Source organism: Rhodotorula toruloides, assembly GCF_000320785.1.
Source record: "Rhodotorula toruloides NP11 unplaced genomic scaffold Scaffold10, whole genome shotgun sequence".
NCBI lineage: Eukaryota > Fungi > Basidiomycota > Microbotryomycetes > Sporidiobolales > Sporidiobolaceae > Rhodotorula > Rhodotorula toruloides.
Window position 1 is genome coordinate 519554 of NW_015622970.1, and position 18077 is coordinate 537630.

At 62.3% G+C, this 18077-nt stretch overlaps 5 protein-coding genes across 5 annotated transcripts; 2 read left to right on the plus strand and 3 right to left on the minus strand.

The window, feature by feature from the left end:
* Window positions 1–148: 148 nt before the first annotated feature.
* Window positions 149–2938, minus strand: RHTO_00827 (uncharacterized protein; the record flags this gene model as incomplete). The annotated part of the gene is made up of 6 exons (XM_016414511.1): window positions 149–301; window positions 375–437; window positions 499–1195; window positions 1254–2409; window positions 2468–2608; window positions 2698–2938. 6 exons carry the CDS (start codon window positions 2936–2938, stop codon window positions 149–151), a joined length of 2451 nt encoding a protein of 816 aa, XP_016273667.1.
* Window positions 2939–3225: 287 nt separating this feature from the next.
* RHTO_00828 (vacuolar protein sorting VPS16) lies at window positions 3226–6900 on the minus strand (the record flags this gene model as incomplete). Its single annotated transcript, XM_016414512.1, has 13 exons — window positions 3226–3307; window positions 3377–3634; window positions 3700–3878; window positions 3936–4016; window positions 4098–4378; window positions 4447–4946; window positions 5004–5131; window positions 5205–5431; window positions 5490–5584; window positions 5654–5925; window positions 6007–6504; window positions 6565–6683; window positions 6750–6900. The coding sequence occupies 13 exons, from the start codon at window positions 6898–6900 to the stop codon at window positions 3226–3228; spliced, it is 2871 nt and encodes a 956-aa protein (XP_016273668.1).
* A 339-nt stretch (window positions 6901–7239) lies between these two features.
* On the plus strand, window positions 7240–8218 carry RHTO_00829 (ER to Golgi transport-related protein; the record flags this gene model as incomplete). Its single annotated transcript, XM_016414513.1, has 4 exons — window positions 7240–7591; window positions 7693–7905; window positions 7990–8094; window positions 8202–8218. 4 exons carry the CDS (start codon window positions 7240–7242, stop codon window positions 8216–8218), a joined length of 687 nt encoding a protein of 228 aa, XP_016273669.1.
* A 723-nt stretch (window positions 8219–8941) lies between these two features.
* Window positions 8942–12808, plus strand: RHTO_00830 (coronin 7; the record flags this gene model as incomplete). The annotated part of the gene is made up of 13 exons (XM_016414514.1): window positions 8942–9007; window positions 9068–9176; window positions 9234–9376; window positions 9437–10079; window positions 10139–10339; window positions 10399–11090; window positions 11151–11418; window positions 11474–11628; window positions 11684–12232; window positions 12295–12430; window positions 12490–12536; window positions 12597–12659; window positions 12719–12808. The coding sequence occupies 13 exons, from the start codon at window positions 8942–8944 to the stop codon at window positions 12806–12808; spliced, it is 3162 nt and encodes a 1053-aa protein (XP_016273670.1).
* Window positions 12809–13270: 462 nt separating this feature from the next.
* On the minus strand, window positions 13271–18012 carry RHTO_00831 (DNA polymerase gamma subunit 1; the record flags this gene model as incomplete). The annotated part of the gene is made up of 4 exons (XM_016414515.1): window positions 13271–13807; window positions 13869–17554; window positions 17610–17681; window positions 17736–18012. The coding sequence occupies 4 exons, from the start codon at window positions 18010–18012 to the stop codon at window positions 13271–13273; spliced, it is 4572 nt and encodes a 1523-aa protein (XP_016273671.1).
* Between the last annotated feature and the right edge of the window lie 65 nt (window positions 18013–18077).

Sequence of the window (18077 nt, forward strand, 5' to 3'; positions counted from 1 at the left end):
CGCCCTCTCTCTGCTAAGTCTCTCGGACCACCAGCGCAGCATGACAAGAAGGCACTTGCATTCCCAAACACCTCGAGGACCAAGAAGGGCGGCGACAGGAGGCGGAAATGACGAGGCGCCTCGAGCGCAGACGGTCAATTGAGCCGCCTCACGCTTGCGCCTCGACGTCCATCGACGCCGTAGCTGCTGCCGCGTCTTCTACTTTGGCGGCTGGAGTGACATCAGGTTGTGCGGCGGGTTGTGCGTCAGGTTGAGCGGCGGGAACAGGTGGCTGGGGCGGGGGAGGGAAAGCGGAGCGATCCTGCGAGCGAGAGTGCAGACGAGTCTCTCGTCAGTTTCGCGCTCGCGCACAGCATGAGAGAGGCGTGACGCACGAGGGCTTGCTCCTCTGCGATCCTGTACTGCTCGTCGCGACCGCCGTTGATCCCGTTGACAGCCTGCAGCGCCGAAAGCGAGTCAGCTCTTCAACTCAAGAGCAACGACTGGCCTAGCACTCACGTCAACTCGCACCGTCCTGTCGCCCGCCGTCAACCCCGCCAACATCAAGCTCAACGCACGAATCCCCTCCTCGCCCTTCCCGCCGACCGCGCCCGTCCCCTTCCCCGCTGGTCCATTCCCGCTCATCGCCTCATCAAGCCACGAGTTGACGACCGTGTGATGAGTCCAAGTCGGCGACGCAGGAGGGATGGGGTAGTACCGGCCTGCGACGGACGGGCCGAAGAGGACATCGACTGAGACGACGTCGAGAGGGGGCTGGACGAAGCGCCACTTGTGACGCGGGAAGGGAGGGGGGAGGAACTCGAGCGTCGCTTGATCGAGGACTGTCATAGACGGGTCGACGATAGACCGGTTCATCGACGTCGTCTCGATTTGCTCAAAGATGAGCCCGCGGGCGATGAGCGGTGCGCCGCGCTTGCCGCGGTAGATCCCTCCTACGCGCATCACGAGCGACAAAGGCAACGCTTTGCTCGGCTGCTTCTTCCTCGCGCCGGTGACGATCGGCTCGAGCTTGGTCGACGGGTCGAGCCGGACCCAGTCGCCGAGGTGGATGATTTCCGGGCCGTAGTTGATGTAGTCGTACGTGAGGTACTCGTCTTCCTCGCCCGTCTCGACGAGGTCCTTGGTCGACGTGGCGGTGAAGCGCGAGGAGCCGTCTGGGACGGTAAAGTGGATCCCGGGCTCGATCTCGGGCAGCCTGCTCGAGCGACTTCGTCAGCTTGCAGAGGGGTGCGAGTACTAGAGACTGCACGCACGGGCGAGCTTGAATAGCAGCGTAGGCCTTGGCGATGCGGTGCGCCTGACGGAAAGCGCGGGCAACGGCGAGCCAGCCCTCCTCCTGAATCGCCGCCCACCGCTTCTTCGGCTGCCCCGCCGCAATCCCATCGTCCTCGGGCGGGTTCGCATTGAGGTAAGCCGAGTTCGAGGGGATGTATCCGAGCCAAGGCGTGACGTTCTCGCTGCGGACGCCTTCGAGCGTGTCTTCGCTCGACATGCCGAGCAGCTCGACGCGGTAGACCTTCTCGCGCGGGTTCTCCGGCGCAGGCGCACGTCCACGAACGATCCCAGGCCACCGCGAGAGCTGCGCATGCGCGAGCTCGCCCGTCGGAGGCGGACCGAGCGGGACTCGTACCCAGACGAGCTCGCCGACGCGCGACGCCTGCGGATCCGCCAGGTCCTCCTTCACCTCCTCGGGCGTCGGCACGCCCATCGCGCGGTAGACGTCCTTGCCAGCCGGAGTCATCAGGGCTTCGTAGTCGTCCGCTGCGGGCTCGCCTGGCGCGGTCGGGATGTTCGACTCGATCTGCGAGAGGACCTTCGAAGTCGGGCGCCGCTGGCGTGCGGATGTCGAGCGAGGTGCAGTCGGACCGACTGAGCCGACTTCTTCGCTGTAGTCCGAGCCATCGTCGTCGTCTCCGTAGTCGTCGTCGTCGTCCGCCCGCTTCGCCCTGCCTCGCCCTCTCCCCCTTCCCCTCGTCGATCCGTTCTCCGAGCCTGGTACGGACGCCCGCCCTCGCCCTCTGCTGCCGCCGCCAGAAACAGTCCGCTTGCGGGGCGAAGGCGGCGCGCTGTCTCCGCCGGTAAAGGTGTAGTCGGCCGTCTCAGTCGTCCCGACAGACGTAGCGTCGTCGAAATCGCCTCCCGCTTCACTTCCTTCAGCTGTTCCGAGTCCCCACAACGAAGGCGGCGTGCTCGTATTGACGCCCGCAAGGTTCGCATACTCCCCCGTCCTCTTGCGCTTGCGAGGCTGCATCTTGATCGGTGCGCCGATGTCGGCCATTGACGAAGCTGAGGCCTTAGGCTGCGTGACCTTGCAGCCGTCGCAGTGGCAGAGGCTTTTGGCGCCAAAGATCTGGTTGCTGATGTGCTTGCCGAGGGAAATGGCGGAGCGGATCTTCTTGCTGTTGTGGCCTGGCGTGCGCGAGCAGGTTAGGTCAGTTTCACTCACTGGAGATGCTCGCCAACGCACCGAAGATGAAGCGGTCGTGGCGGATCTTGTCCTTGCCGGTCATGCGCGGAGCCGACTCTTTAGGCTGCGTGACCTGCTGGAAGAGCCCGTAGCCGGTCGGCAGCTCTGAGAGGATCCAGTGCTGCGCCGTCGCTGGAGATCCTTGCGAGAGAGTACAAGTCAGCCAGAGATGATCGCTGTGAGGAGGAAGACCCCATCGTCCGCAGCCGAACGAGGGAGAGGGAGCGCACGCTTGAGCAGTCCGAGGTCCTTCGCAATCACTTCTGCCGCAGTGCGTCTCCACTGTTGCTGCTTCTCGTGCTCTGGCCCGAGGAGCGACATGTCAGGCCCTTGCGGCGGCCACCGCTCCTCGCTGCCGTCGCCAAAGCCCGGCGTGATCGTGAGGACGTTGGGCTCGTCCTTGTGGTTCACAGAGGCCCACTTGACGCTGTACGAGCCCGGAACCGGGTCGTGCGACGGGATGACGGGCATGCGAGGGCGAGCAAGGGTGAGCGGCGATGCGGGTGCGGCGGGCGAGTGAGGGCGTCGCGGGCGGTACGAGCGGCGCGGCGTGGATGAGCAAAGTCGGCGCTTCTTCGAGAGCTATACGAGGCTGCCCGCGAGCGTTGTTAGCGAGCGTGGCGCGCGAGGAGAGCTCCGCACGACGGGGGAGCAGCGCTCACATCACTTCCCCCTTTCACTGGCAGTACTTTCTCTTGATTTCCCGACGCAAGTAGACCCAGAATACCGCTGGACACTGCTGCATTACTGCCCGACTACTAGTGCGTATGGCTCATGTCCTGGAGGAGCTCGTCGAGCTGCGCCGCGATGATATTGTTCGGCGAGCGGGCCTTGATGTCGCTGGAAACGGTGACAAGTGGGTCAGTTAGAGTCGCAAAGCCACCGCACGATCGAGAGAGAGTGACGCACTGCAGCCGACCGCTCTCGCCCCGCCGGACGCACTCCTGCCCGGCCATGACCCACTCTCCGCACTTGACATACAGCTCAACCCTGTTTCGCACGTCGCACCGCTCGACGTACTTGACAGCCTGACGGTGTGCGCCAGCACGAATAAGCTCGTCGACCCAGGGCTCGTAGCCGATCGGCGACTTCTTCGTGCGCGCAAAGGTGTCGAGGGCGTCCCAATCGCGCAGCGAGATGAGCGAGCGCAGCTTAAGGTACCAGAAGCTAGGTTTGTGCAGCCGAAATCGTGAGCTCGCGCTGAACCCGAATCGAACGTCGACTGGACTCACCGCTTGTCCGGGACCTTGAACTCGCTTCGTACCTTCTCCGCCTTCTTGTCCATCCCAGCGAGGATGCACTGGCGGATCGTCTCGTTGACGCTGAGGCCGACGAACGTCTTGCCGCTGGCAGCCGAGTCCTGCTCGAGCTGCTGCTGAAAGACGAGGAGGCGGATGTGATCGTCGACCATCTGCAGGTATCCGGCACGTCAGCCTTGGTGCGAACTGTCCGCGGGAGAGCGGCGCACCTTCGTTTCGAAGCTTCGCTCCTTGTCCTCCGAGAAGCTCTTCTGCGCCTGCCGAACTTTCGCAACCTTGTCGCCGAAGTCCTAGAGTTCGCGAGGAAAGGGCCGGCGCAAGTCAGCTCAAGCGAGGCTGCAGCTCATGCGGCCTTCTGTAGCCCGACTTACCTGCTCCCTCCCAGCCTCGACAAGCATCTCGCAGCCCATCTCCACCCGCCGATCATCTTGATACCAGAAATCGCGCAGCAATCCCTTGTCTTCGCCGATCTCGCGCAGAAAGAGTTGGAGGAAGAGGATTGGGTCGGGGTCGCGGGTATGAGGAGTGTAGGGTGAGGTTGCGGCGGAGGAGGCGGAGGCGGAGGCGGAGATGGTGGAGGAGACGCGCTCGACGAGGCGGAAGAGGTCGCCTGGTGAGAGCTTCTGGCGCAGGTGTAGGAGGACTTGGAAGACTGTGTTTCGGGCAAAACGTCAGACGCTGATCGGCAGCTAATAGTGAAAGACAAGCGGAAGAACCTACCGAGTTCCGGATCTCCACTCTTGACAGCCTTCTTCATCGCCTCCTCGCCCTCTCCCATCCGCAACAACAGCGGCACCTGCTTGCCGGCCCTCGGTTCCCGCTCGATCAGAAGCGCAGCGAGGTGTGGCCGTCCGAGGCGGAAGGCGGTCAAAGCGATGTCGCCTGACGAAAGCGGGACGTCCGGTACTGGACCGGTAGTCGAAGAGGCGGATGAAGCGGTTCCTGAGGCGGAGGCAGTGACGGAAGTAGCGGGTGGAGCGGGAGACGAAAGGGACTGCAGCTTGTCGACGATGAGGCGCGAGACATCCTCATCCGACAGCGGGGCGCCGTCATTGACAGGAGCAACACCAGGCGCCGACGCGGCGATGAGCTGTTGAGCCCAGTGCTTGATGACGGGCGAGGATGAGAGACCGAGGAAGGAAGAGATGCGAAGCGCGAGCAGGTGTTGCGAGAGGGCGACAAGGCGGGAGATGAGGTGCGAGGGCGGCATGGCGTGGTACCTGTTCGAGAGGCTACGTCAGTAGCTCGCGCAGGTACAGCAGCAATGGCAACCATACTCCTCCCAGGTTAGCGGCAGCCCGACCTTGTAGTCTCGAACCGCATTCAACACCCGCAAAATCTTCGTCGTCTGTACGTAGTCGGTCGGGTTGTACGCCTCGAGGAACGACTTGCCGAAAGCCGCGGCCTGCGCGCCAAGGTCAGCTACTCTTCCCAGCAGGAAACGCTCGACGATCTCGCCCAAGTGAGCGAGCACGCACTTTCAGCAATCTCTTCTGCTCGTCCTCATCCCATTCTTTCGCCGCCGCATCCAGACAACCCTCTACCGCTTCTCGCATCTCCCTTCCGCCGTTCCCGCCTCCAAGCAGCCCATTCCGTACGTATTCATCCGCTCGAGGAGACTTGCGGTCATAGAACTCGAGTGAGGCTTCGTATAGGAGCGATGCGGGGGATGTCGAGCCGGGAAGGTGGACGGATTGGGAGGATTCTGCGAGAAGGGGACACTCAGTGCGAGCGATAAAAAAAGTGAGGGGAGCAGGACGAACGAGGAACGATCTGGAGGAAGTCGCAGCCCTCGGAACTGAGAATGCGAGTGCCGTCGTTCTCGGAGACCAGGTGGACGGGGTCGGTGTAGAAGAACCTGCGACGCAGTCGACGAGTCAGTGAGGTCCAGGCGTGTACTAGCCCGCTCTTGAGCAATAAGACGCACTTGAGAGTCTCGCCGTATGGCCCAACCATGACGACTGTCCGCTCCCACGCCACGACGACCGAGTTGCTCCCGCACCACTCCAGCAATCTCGGCCTACCCTTCTCGCCTTCGGACATCTCGGACGTGAGCGCGACGTCGGAAAAGGAGCGTGAAAAGTCGGACGAGGTGACCCAGAGTTGAGGTGGACTCGAGGAGGGAGAAGCGCAGAGGAGGGCGAGGAACCGGCCGGATGGGGAGGGCGTGATCGAGAGGTAAGGACCGCGGGAGAGGCGCTGCGGGCGCGAGAACATCGGCATGATCAGCATAGTCGCCGTGTGCAGGACGAGAGCCGAAGCTCGAAGAGAAATACGCACCTGGTCCACGCAGTCAATCTCGTCAAGCCTCCACACCGTCTCGCCCTTTGCGAGCAGCACTTCGGTTCCTCGACTCGAGCTGACGTCCGGCGGTACGACGCACCAGCAGTCCGGCATCGAGTCGAGGCCGGTCGAAGCGAGCATGGTTGCCTTTCCTCCCGAGGCGCCTTCGCGATCCGAGCGACCTTTGCCCTTTCCTCGCCCGTCAAATCCGTCCACTCCATCTGCTCCGCCGCCGCTCGCTCGGCCGGATCCGAAGCCCTTGACTTCGACGAAAGCACCGCTTTCCATCAAGGCAACAAAGCCAGCGTCCCAGCTTTTTGCTTGCCGGACGCCGCCGTGGTCGTCTGCGTTTGGGATGGCGTGTTGGGTGTACGATGGAGGGAGAGAAGGGTGCGTCGAGATGGAATAGAGGCGGTAGATGCCGGACGAGGTCAGGAGGAGAAGGGTGAGAGGGGAGAGGAAGGCGAGGTGAACAATCGGTGACGGCGAGTCCCACTGCACGGTCGAGACATGAGCACCTCGGGTTACGCGACTCGCTCGCTCGAACGCTCGTACCATGATAGTCTGGAGGAGCTGCCCAGCAGACGAGTACACCGAGATCTTCGTCCCCGCTCCTGCCGCTGCGAGGTCATACTTCCCGAGCAGTACCGGTTTCGACCTGTCTCGCATCAAGGCTGCCCGTCCGTCCTGGCTTGTCAGCGAGGCCCTTCGAGGTCCGAGTGGGGGTTCGAGAGACGCACCAACGGGTCCACCGCACTTGGCTGCCGCGATGACATGGTCGGAGAGATCTACACGGGCGAGTGGAGATCCGGCGAGCGAGTACACGCGGTGGCTGCGGTAGAAAGTGTCGTTGAGAGGTAGCCAGCTCGCCGACCGTGACGTCGCGACCATCCTGCGTGCTGTCGCGGTCGCTGGATGGCTCAGGATTTGTCAGTACGGTGGATGGCACCGTCAAAGCTAGCAAAGCAGCGTGTGAGCGCGAAAGTGATGAGGAGGTGGACGGGGGAAGGTGGGGCGTGAGTTGGAGGACGACAATCGCTGCTTGACTGCTTTGGCTCGCTCTGAGCGTGTGCTTATCTGTTCTGAAGGCTCCAGCATCCCATACAACCCCCTTACACGCCGTTCGCCCCGCCCTCGCTCGTCCTCTCCACGTCCAGCGACAACTCGCGCTCACGCCTCGACGGCCGCACGAACCAGCGCGCCGGTGCACCAGTACAGCGAAGGAGGACTATGACGCGGACACGGCATGCAGCGGGGCGAACGTCGCTCCTCGCGGCGACACTCGCGCTCCTCGTCCTCCCTTCATTCGTCTCGGCAGTCAAGTTCTCCCTCACGGCTCACCACAACCCGAAGCCAAAGTGCCTGTGGAACTATGCCATGAGCGACACGCTCGTCGTCATCTCGGTCTCGTCGCCTGTTACCGGCAACGACTTGCAGCGGCTCGACATGGAGGTCGTCGACGGCAGCTCGAGCAGGAACACGTACCAGGCCAAGCGGGGGCTCAAGGGAGAGACGCGGATGGCCATCACGACGCATGCGGACGCAGACTTGGGCGTGTGCTTCCGCAACGTCCTGGATCCTTGTGAGTTTTCCTAGACGCTCTTGCTGCGCTCTCTGCTCGCCTCACGTTCTGGGCGGTGATCTCTGGACGAGCAGTATGCTGACCCCTCGCTACTCTGGCAGCCGTTCCTGAGCACCAGGCCAACAAGTACGAGCGCCTGATCGACCTCGACGTCGACATTGGTGCCGATGCGGTCGACTACAACGCCATTGCCAAGCAAGAATCCTTGTCAGGTCTCGAGGTCGAGATGCGCAAGCTCGAGGGCGTCGTCAAGGAGATTGTCGACGAGCTCAACTATTTGAAGCGGCGCGAGATGCGCATGCGGGACACGAACGGTGAGTCTCGCCTCGCTTCTTTCGTATCCGTTCGTCGCGAACGAGTAAGCGGAGCTGATGTAGGCGCATGGCCGATGCTTGCAGAGTCAACGAATGCTCGCGTCAAGAACTTCTTCTACCTCACCTTCTCGACCCTCATCCTCCTCGGCGTTTGGCAGGTTGTTCACCTGCGAAGCTACTTCAAGAAGAGTGCGTGTCTTTCCCTTGAGTGCTTGAGCGCTCTCGTCCTGTGTCGAATGCTCGGAGTGCCAGCGTGAACGGTCGTTGACTTGCACTTCTTTCGCAACGTTGCGCAGAGTACCTCATCGACTGAGCACCTCCACCCTCCCGCTCTACGTGTACAATCCTGATTACCTGCGGAAAAAGCAGCGCCCTCGGTCGTTCGGCGTCGTATACCCTCTTTCCCTCCCTACTCCCGTCGTTCTGCAATCCGAGCATACCTTCGCATCGCCCCTCGCCTGGTGCATTGCCTTTGAGCGTCGATGTGTTATTGTTGCTGAGCTGTGCCTCTCTGCTCAGTCCGACTTCGAAGAGGAAGCCCACGCCTCGTCCTCGCGTTCCTCTCTTGCTGCCCACGACACCGCGTCTCTCGCTTCGACCTCGTTCTTCGTTGCGGCTATCTTACCACTGTCCTGCATCCTGTCCATAGCGCTTGCCTTTGTCTCGCCCCCGAGGAACCGACCCATTCCTCGTCACCTCGGTCCCCTTCTCCTTCGCCAACTCGCCAGAACAAGCCTCGTGGGTCTCGCCGTCCTACGTCTGGACGTTCTCAGGGGCTGTACGAGCAATGCATCGCCTTCGCGGAGATCTCGGGCTCGAGCAGGAGGGACGGTGTCTATCGGGGTTGAGGTGGGGAGAGTGTCAAAGCGGTGAGGGCAAGCAGGCGTGATAGGCTGGACAGGCCGGTGCACGCAAACAGAGCAGATGAGTGGCGGGTGTCGCGAGACCGGCATCGGCGAGGGAGACACAGCCAACTCGCTCCTGCTCGTAGACTGACCTTGTCTTCGAAACCCTGCAGAGCGTATCCTGACTCGCCATGCCTCCGCGCTTCTTCTCTTCGCCGTTCAAGAATGCCCTCGCGACCCCGGCGAAGGCGAGCGCGGTTCTCCTCTCACAACTGGCGACCTTTTGACTGACCCTCCGACATTCGCCTGAATCGCAGAAAGAGTCCTGGTGGTCCGAAATTCCGGTCACGAACGCTTTACCGTCGGATGGATGTGACGGAATCAGGGCGACGGCGGAGTACTGGCTCGCTTTGGGTTCTGCGTCCGGTTAGTCCTGCCAAGGTCTTTCGTCCTATGCTCTCGCTGACCAGGGCTCGACCGCAGGCTCGCTCGTCGTCCTACCGTACGACCAACATGGCAAGTTTGGCATGAAGGCGCCGACGTTGCAGACTGGATTGAGGGCGATTACGGCTTTCGAGGTTGACGGGTTCGACCGCTTCCTGGCGGTGGGCGGTGACAACAGACAGGTGCGCGTCACTCCAGCCGTGTGGTTCAAGTTGAGCTGATCGGCTGGACGAGTCGCGTAGATCAACGTCTTCGAGCTGCCGCCTCGCTCCGCCTTTGACCCCTCGAACCCGTCTGCACAATCGCCTACTCCCCTTCTTTCCGTCGCAGCCTCGCCCGCCTCAAAACCCGTCGACTGCATCGCGTTCCACCCGCTCGCCGACTCCATCTTCCTCTCGACTTCGCACACAAACCTCGCCATTTGGGACGCTTCCTCGCAGTCGACCTCACCCGTCTTTCAGATCAGCATGCCTGCACAAGCTTGGAGTGCTCAATGGGGCCTAGACGGCAAGCATGTCACGGCCACGGGCAAGGACGGGAAGCTGAGGATGTGGGACGTCCGTTCGGGCTCTTCCGACCCTGTCGCCGAGGTTGCGATTCATGCTGGACCGAAGGCGACGCGCCATGCCCACATTCCTGCTCTCTCGCCAACCGCGGCTCCTCAGATCCTCACGACCGGCTTTTCCCGCACGCGAGACCGCGAGTATTCGCTCTTCGACATCCGCTCCCTCGCTTCGGGCGCGACCAAAACGCAGCGAATCGACACGGGTACCGGTGTCATCACGCCTCTTGTCGACGAGAGTCGAGGAATCGCCTATCTGGCTGGGAAGGGCGACATGACGCTGCGATGGGTCGAGGTTGGCGGACCTGGCGGCGTTACGGAGGGTGAGCAGCCGGCGATTCCTTCTCTCCCCCTTCTAGCTGACGCTGCGTGTGCGTTGTAGGCTCTGCCAGCCTTCCCGTCCCGCTTCTCTCCGCCGCGCTCGCCCCACCCAACACGCTCGAGCTGATGAAGGCCGAGATCAATCGCCTCGTCGTCCTCGCTGGCGGAGGGAACGATGCGGTCGTTCCTGTCTCCATCACGGTGCCGCGTAGGCAGTATCTCGACTTCCATAGCGACTTGTATCCCCCCGTCAGCGCACGAGGTGCGTGCAATTCGCTTCTTAGCAAGCAGCAAGAGGCTGATCTGGTTGCTTCGCTTCAGTACCCGCACAAGCGGGCCAGGAATGGCTCTCGCGCAAGGACGAGGACACGCTCTACCTCGAGAAGCGTCACCTGGATCCTTCGAAGCCATGGGTGCTTGGCGAGAAGACGCGGACGTCTGCGGCAAGCCCTGCGGTTCCCATTGCACGGGCAGCGACGGCAGCCCCCGCCGCGACATCGCACTCAACCCCGCAGCCAGCTGTGCAGGCGATGGCGCTAGAAAAGCCTGCTACACCTTCAGTTCCAGGTGTCGCAGCAGCTGCCCCGGCGCCCGCTACAACGGTACCTGCGACATCTGCACCGACGAGTACGGCAACTATGAGCGCCTCGCCAGCTACGAGCGCCTCCCTACCTACGCCGTCCGCGCCAGACTCGGCAGCAGCAGCACCTGCCGCCGCCTTCTCGAACCTCTCGCTCAACGGCAAGTCTAGCTCGCCACGTCCAACGTTCGGCTCGTCGGCTGCAAAGACGTCCTCTCCTTCTTTCCATCCTGCGCCCGAGCCAACTGCGCCGAAAAGTGCGACGACACCTTCGGCCACGCCTCCGACTCGTCCGACTGCAACGCTGGGCGACTCGATGAAGCCCGACGCCTGGTCTCGCAAGTTCCTCGCAGGTAAGACGCCGCTCAAGCCCGACTACTTCGACGTGCACGACCTCTCCTCGACGATGGGTAACGATGTCCAGCTGCTCAAGGTGCGCCATGCTTTGCTCGCCCCCTCCAATATCCTCTCGTCTGACGACATATTTCTGCAGGCCTCTAGTCTGTACTTCTTCTATCCGCTCGCAGGCACTGGCGGCCGTCTCGCCTTCCACCCTCTCGCTCGCAAAGGTCGTCTGCCGGTCCACCCATCTTGCGTCTCGATCGGCGGCACCATTACCGACTTTGCTGTCGACCCATTTGATCCAACCCGTGTCTTCGTCGCCGGCGACGACAGCTCAATTCGAGTGTTCTCGCTCCCGTCGGGTCCGGCTGAGTGGAAAGAAGGGGAGGTATTGACTGAAGCTACGAGGACCCTGACCGGTGCGTCCGCTCAAACGCCGCTCTTTATGATCACATTTCTGACTCGCATGTTCAGACGCCCGCATGGACCGCATCTCGGAGCTGCATCATCATCCTGCGGCCAAGGATCTCCTCCTCTCGATCTCGGACGACAAGGGAAACCCCGCTGCACGTCTTTGGAACGTCGGATCGGGCGAGATGCTCCTGCGAGCCGAGCTGCCCAAAGGAGGAGTGCGTCCTGCCGCTTCCCCTGATACCCGAACTCTGTGCTGACGCTGTCCCGCAGGTCTCGTCCACCGCGTGGTCACCCGACGGGTCGCTTCTTGCCCTAGCGACCAAGAACAAGCAGGTGCACGTCCTCGACCCGCGAGCGGCTACGTCGACTCTCGTTTCGACGGCTGGGCACGATTCGATCCGACCCGTGCGGGTCGTCTGGGCGTCCGACAAGCACGTACTCTCCACCGGCTTCAATCGTGCAGCATCTCGCGAGCTCATCTTGTACGACTACGACGGGAGCAAGCTCACGCAGGTCGGCAAGGCGTCTCTCGACATCTCGCCTGCTCCGCTCTTCCCCTACTTCGACATCGACACCCGGATCGCCCTCCTCTACTCTCGCGGCGATCGGTCCTGCCTCGCCTACGAAGTAAACTTGCAGCCTGCCGCTCCTCACGAAGCGTTCGCCAAACTCCCACATTTCGAGCACGGGACGCTCCAGTCGGGCTTCGCCTTCTTTCCGAAGACCAGCAACGACATCAAGGCGGTGGAAATCGTACGAGCGCTCCGTCTCACGCCCAGTACGGCTGAGGCTGTCAGCTTTACCGTTCCCCGAGCGAAGGTGCGACCAGACCCGACCAGATGTCTTGCCTCTCCGGCCGCTGACGGCGGTCAGTGCTGCAGACCGAGTACTTCCAGGACGATATCTTTGTGCCAACTCGCGATGTGACCAAGCCGAGCATGACGGCGGAGGAGTATCTGTCCGGCGCGAACAAGCCGCTGGAGATTGTCGACGTGCGGCCTGAAGGGATGAAGCTTCGTGCGTAGCTGCCGATTGCCGCCTGACGATTCAGCCCAGACTTATGTCGCCTTGAGCAGTTTCGGAAGCCCCGGCGCCCGTCAAGAACATCAGCACCAGGTCCAAGGTGAGTAAACGCAAGATCCTGTGCTCGAGAAGCCCCGCTGACCGACTTGTGAGCTCGCAGATCAAGTCCGACGGTCTTACGGACTCGCAACGGGAACAGCAGCATCTCGACCACCTCTTCCAGGCGCGTAACAACACCAACCTCCGGTACCGTCTCGCATCTGACAGTCGTACCTCCTACAGACCGCACAGGACGAGGCTGCTTCCGACGAAGAGGAGGTTGAGCCAGTTCGCAGCAAGAACGCCATCGTGCAGGACGACGATGAGTGGTGAGTAGACGTGCCCTGCAAGCACCTCGCGGCTTTCGCACTCCCGCATTCTCTTCAGCGACTGGCAAGCTTCTTCGCTTCGAACGGCAATCTCAGACATGCTCTTCTCACCCGTGGCATGCCGTGTCAGGTCTTTCCAGCGCCTCCCCGACCACGTTCCTCGTACTTTCTAGAGATGACCTACCCAACTTTCGGGAATCTTGCGTGCCAACGCCTCGAAAGGCCTGCTTGCTGCTTCTCTCGCTCCGTCAGTCGACACCAAAGACATCTGCAACCTGGTCGCAAAGTGTCTGCGTGCTCTACAAAGTCTGTCCGTGACACCGCATCTGAGTGTCAGGCGAGAGATGCGAAAGGCTTGCCTCGATGCGATATGCTACAGTGATGCAATAAGACAACAGTTCCGGATACAGCGTCGATGGATTAGAGAGAGACAGGTGGGAAAGAGGATTTGCGGGTTCCGAGGCCGCTAACGTGAGCTCCCGTACGAGCGCGACATGGTCGGCATGAGTTCCGGGTCGTCAAAGTCGAAGGCGTCCCAGCGTTGGCCGGGCACGGGCGGTGGCCTGTCGTCCTCCGCTTCGACGTGCCGAGGTGTTGGTATGGCGCGCCGCGACGATTGCGGAGCCTTGCTCGACTGCTGCGGAAGACCCAGCCTAGCCCTCCGTTCGTTCTCCTTGTACTGCTGAAAGAGGCGGCGAATTACAGCCTGCGACGCGGTCGCCTGAGCCTCGAGGAACTCCGTCGCCAAGACGCGGTGATGGTCGCCCATGACCTCGCCCGGGAGAAGCTCGTGTTTGAGCTTGAGGGAAGGCAGAGTCGTTTCGCCTTCGACCATTGGCCGTCCGTCGGCGAAGAGGGTGCCGGCAGTCTTCTCGAGCGTATCCACAATCTCGAGCGACTCGCCGGGAGGGATCGCTTCTGGGTTCGAAGGCGTCTCGCAAGTCATGAAGACCTCCTTGCGGAAGCACGAGTCGACATCGACGGCGGAGAAGAAGGCGCAGCCCTGCGAGGTCCGCAAGGGTCAGTCAAATGCATCTGCACACGTAATGAACAGCCATGCGCACCTGGGGGAGGTCGCCCATTTGCAGGCGGTACGCGAAGAGTGAGCGCGTCCAGAGGTTAGCGACCTGCATAGCCAGGGCGGCGCGATACTTGTCGTCCTCCTTGACGAGGTACCGGACCTCGTCGTGCACCGAGATGAGGTAACGCGCGTCGATTTCGAAGCGCTTGCAGAGGTACTCCATCGAGACGATGAGGAGGTGGAGGTAGTCGACGCCGGAAGACTGCACGACCCAGTTTACGCGCGACGGTAGGAAACCTTCGCCCGCCTTGCTCATCCCGTCCGCCTTGAGATACTCCTTCGTCAGAGCGGCTGTGAGTCCGCAGCCGAGAGCCGGCGTCCGAGGTCGCGCCATCATGGCAATCTCTTCGAGCTTGTTGAAGACGAACGACTCGGTGCCGCCATGCCAGAACTTGCGATCAAAGGTAGGACTGCGGTCGGTGTTGCCCTTGGTCGCCTTGTACAGGTTCTTGGCAAGATCGGTCGCCTCCTCCTTCGACAGCGCCGGATTCGATTTGAGCAGGAGCTGGACGGCGTGGGCGACGCCTGCGCCGTAGATTCGCGAGTAGTTGAACACCTTGGCGTCGTCGCGCGAAATCCCCAGGATGCTCGCCGTCTTGGAGTGAAGGTCGGTGCCGGCCGACTTCGTACCCTCGAGGCCCATCCAGCCGATTGCGGTCGCACCGTGAATGCCAAACTGAGCGTCGCCCATGACGCTGCAGATCCACAGCTCCTCCGAATCGACGTCGGCGCCGACGATGGCGTAGCCCGGCGGAGCGCGGATCATTGATTTCAGCTCCGAGCCGACGCGATTCTTCTTGGCGTTCGAAGCGGTGAGCCATGTTCGCTCGACGGCGCGGCGCGTGATGGTGCCCATCGGGATGACCTGAGGAAGGATGAGGCCCTGAGAGTCGGCCTTGGCCGCCGCCGCCGCAATAGCTTGCGGGGAAGGGGCTTCCTGCCGAGCGTCGCCGTCCCAGACAACCATCTGCCCCGTGATGCGTTCGCGAGACGACTTCCAGTAGCTGCACGAGGCGTTGAGGTCGAGCGCGGCCTTGGCGATGGGGTACTCGGAGGTGAGGATGCCGTTCTCGAATGCCTTGACGAAGGGCTTGGAGAGGGGATTGCCGACGTTCTTCTCCTCGCCGTCGGGGTGCGGTAGCTTGAAGTAGAAGTTGCCGCGGTCCTCGGCGAAGCTGGCGTCCTCCGGCTCATCGAATATGATCGGCCTGAGCTGGGCATTGGCCGCGAGAAGCTTGTCGTAGTCCTTCTCCGGCACGCGGTACATCCAGCCGTGGTTCTTCGAGTATGCCAGCGGGTACCCTAGCCAGCAGAGCCTGAGGAGGAGCGGCGTCGCCCGCTTGCCGATCGTAATGTCGAGCCCCTTGGTTCGCGAGTCGAGGTCCCAGTACCACTGCGGCCAAATGAGGTCTGACGGGTCGGCGCTCACGTTCGTCGAGATAGCGGCAGCACCGGCAGCGTCTTGGCGCTTCGTCGCCGTAGGCTTCGACTTTGGCTGCAATGGTCGGCGTGCTGGCTTCGCCTCGGTGGTCCAGTCGAGCTGCTGCAACCAAGGGCTCGAGTAGCGCTCGTTTTCCAAGAGCGCCAACGCCTTGTCCGCTTGCTTGAGCACTTTGGCGCGGACCCTGTCGCCCAGGGTGGTCTCGAAGTCGTATGGCCGAAGGCTGACGAGTTCCTCGAACTGGTGGAAAGGACTGGCGAGAACCCCTGCGGCGACGGCTTTGGCGAATGCAGGCGATGCTAGGCGCTTCGTCGATGCGGCTCCGCGAGGACTGGCCACACGGAAGAAACGAACGGGGCCGAGACCAGACAGCCTACCCGCCTCGATTTCGGGAAGGTCGACGAGCGTTTCGCCTGTGGCCGGTTCGAACGACTCCTCCTCGGGTACGGCAAAGACCCATCCTTTCGACGTACTGACGACGGGATACCCGCGCCAGGACACCTCAAGGAGGAGCGGGACGAGGTTCGAGTGAAGGTCGAGGTCTTCGAGCGCCTCCGCCCACACCGGCCGCTGCTGTAGCTCGCCCGAGCCTTCTTCAACGTCGATTTGCTTCTCGACATCCGCTTCCGCCTCCTTGTCAACCTCCTCCGCGGCCAACCGCGCCGCCTCTTCCGCCGCCTGCTGCGCCGCCTTGACCTGCGCGAGGACGGCCTTGGGCAGTCGCTTCGCCTTCTTCGGGCTCCAGTCGAGCTGGCTCAGCCACGGGTCTTTCTCCCAGACGAACCTGCCCGACTCGTCCTTCTCGTAGAACTTGGCGCGGGTCTCCTCGGCGATGGCCTTGAGGTTCTGGTTGACGCCCTCAAGACGACGCTGATACTCGGATTCGGCGCGCTCGACGTACGCAGGCCACTTCTCGTCGACAGGGAGGACAGGCTGGCTCATGAGCGTTACGCCGGCGAAGGTGACGGGATGAGGACAGGATTCGAGGAACTTGGGGAGCAGGACGCGATACACTCGTAGGGTAACGTCGACGTCGCGGGCGCAGTAGTCTATGAGCTCGTTGAAAAAGTCGCGTGCGTCCTTGATCTCGAGCGAGGGATCGATGAGGACTTCGCGCAAGGTCTTGTCGGCCTCAATGCCGCAATGCAGGCGAGCGACTTCGGCGAGCGAGTTTGTCGAAGATACGTCTCGCCAGTCGAGGTCGGGGTCGCTATCCGAGCCGCCTCCCGAACGAATCTTCCGCTTGGTCGACGACTTGACGCGCGAGAGGATGGACTCGCTCGGATCCTTTGCCGCCTGTCGACGGAGTACATCGTCCTCGTCCAATGGCTGCATGTCAAACCCGTCGTCCTCGTTAACAGTCTCCCCAGCCTCGCCGGCCTCCTTCTTCTTCGTCGCCTCGGCCTTCTCCTTGCGATGCTTCAGCCAAAGAGGTCGCTGCGGATTCGTCAGACCGCTGACGGAGACGTGGAGCGAGAGCGTGTCGAGGTACCGTGTCGAAGGTCGACGGAGGTCGTACTCATTCGCGATACGGGCGCGGTCGAAGAGAACGTTGTGGCCGATGAGGAGGCGGGGAGGCGAGTCGGATCGCTCGAAGAGTTGCGAGCGCGAGGCAAAGTCGTCTGAGGTGAGTGAGGAGCTCGGGCCGTCCTTGCGCTTGGGCCCGAAGGGGATGAGGTGGTTCGGCTTGTCGTCGTCGCCGCTGAGCCACGGGCTGCACCAGCCGTACCAGCCTTTCTCGCCAACCGCAACCGCCATGATCGGAAAATGTCCACCGGCATATGGCATCGTCTCGACGTCAAAGACGAGCGTCCGTTCCTCCTCGGGCGGGTAGTCGATGCTCTCGCAAGATCCGTCGGGGTGGTAGACCGTCCAGCCGGGCGTGCGCGTCCAGTGCTGCTGAACTGGCATCGGCGGCGTCTTCGCCTTGGCAAACGACTTGGCCATCGAGAGGTACGGCTCGGCAATGTCCTGGCCGAGGGCATGAAAGTGATGCGAGAGCGTCGGACCTTGCAGTCGAGGCAAGTCGAACTCGACGGCGGGTGGCGGCTTCTTGACGGGTGCTTTGGCAGGGTCCGGCAGGAGCTCGTGTTGCCGCAGGTGTTCGGTAGAGATCCGGACAGCGTCAGCGGACGGAGGCGAAGGAGCGAAGGGGGATCCGGCGGGAGGGAAGAGCTGGGCGCGGAGATTTCGCGAGATGAGGGGGACTTGAACCTCGTTCAGGGGTGCTGTAGGAGGGTGTGTCAGTATTGGTAGTGGTAGGACTCGCAAGACCGCCCTCACTGAGCGACGGGTCGGTAGTTGCTGTCGCTGCACGCCAGGCCGTTGATGTGTGCGATCGTCGTCGTGCGCCGCCTGCTGGTGATGGGTCAGCCTGGAAGAACGACTCAAGTACTGGCTCGTACGTACCTAATCGCCAAGAGGGTGCTGCAGCCTCCGCAAGTAGACTGTCCTCAGCCCGACCTGTCCATCGAGCTTCTGTCCTCCCAGACCGCTTAGGTGTACTCCCAGCGTAGCCATTGCCGCTTGAAGCCCTGACTGCTGCACACCCAATGCCCCCGAGGCCCGTCCGCGCCCGTTGCGAGGTCGTTGAGAGGTGATCAAGTTTCGGAGAGATGGCTGTGGGGAGGAGAGACGGGAGGCTCCGTCGTTTCGCCGGTCGTGCTGCACGGCATAGCAGCGACATTCTGGCACGATAGCGAGTCTCGCAAGCCCTGTCGAGCGAGAGGGCGAGGTCAAGAGAAGCGGCGA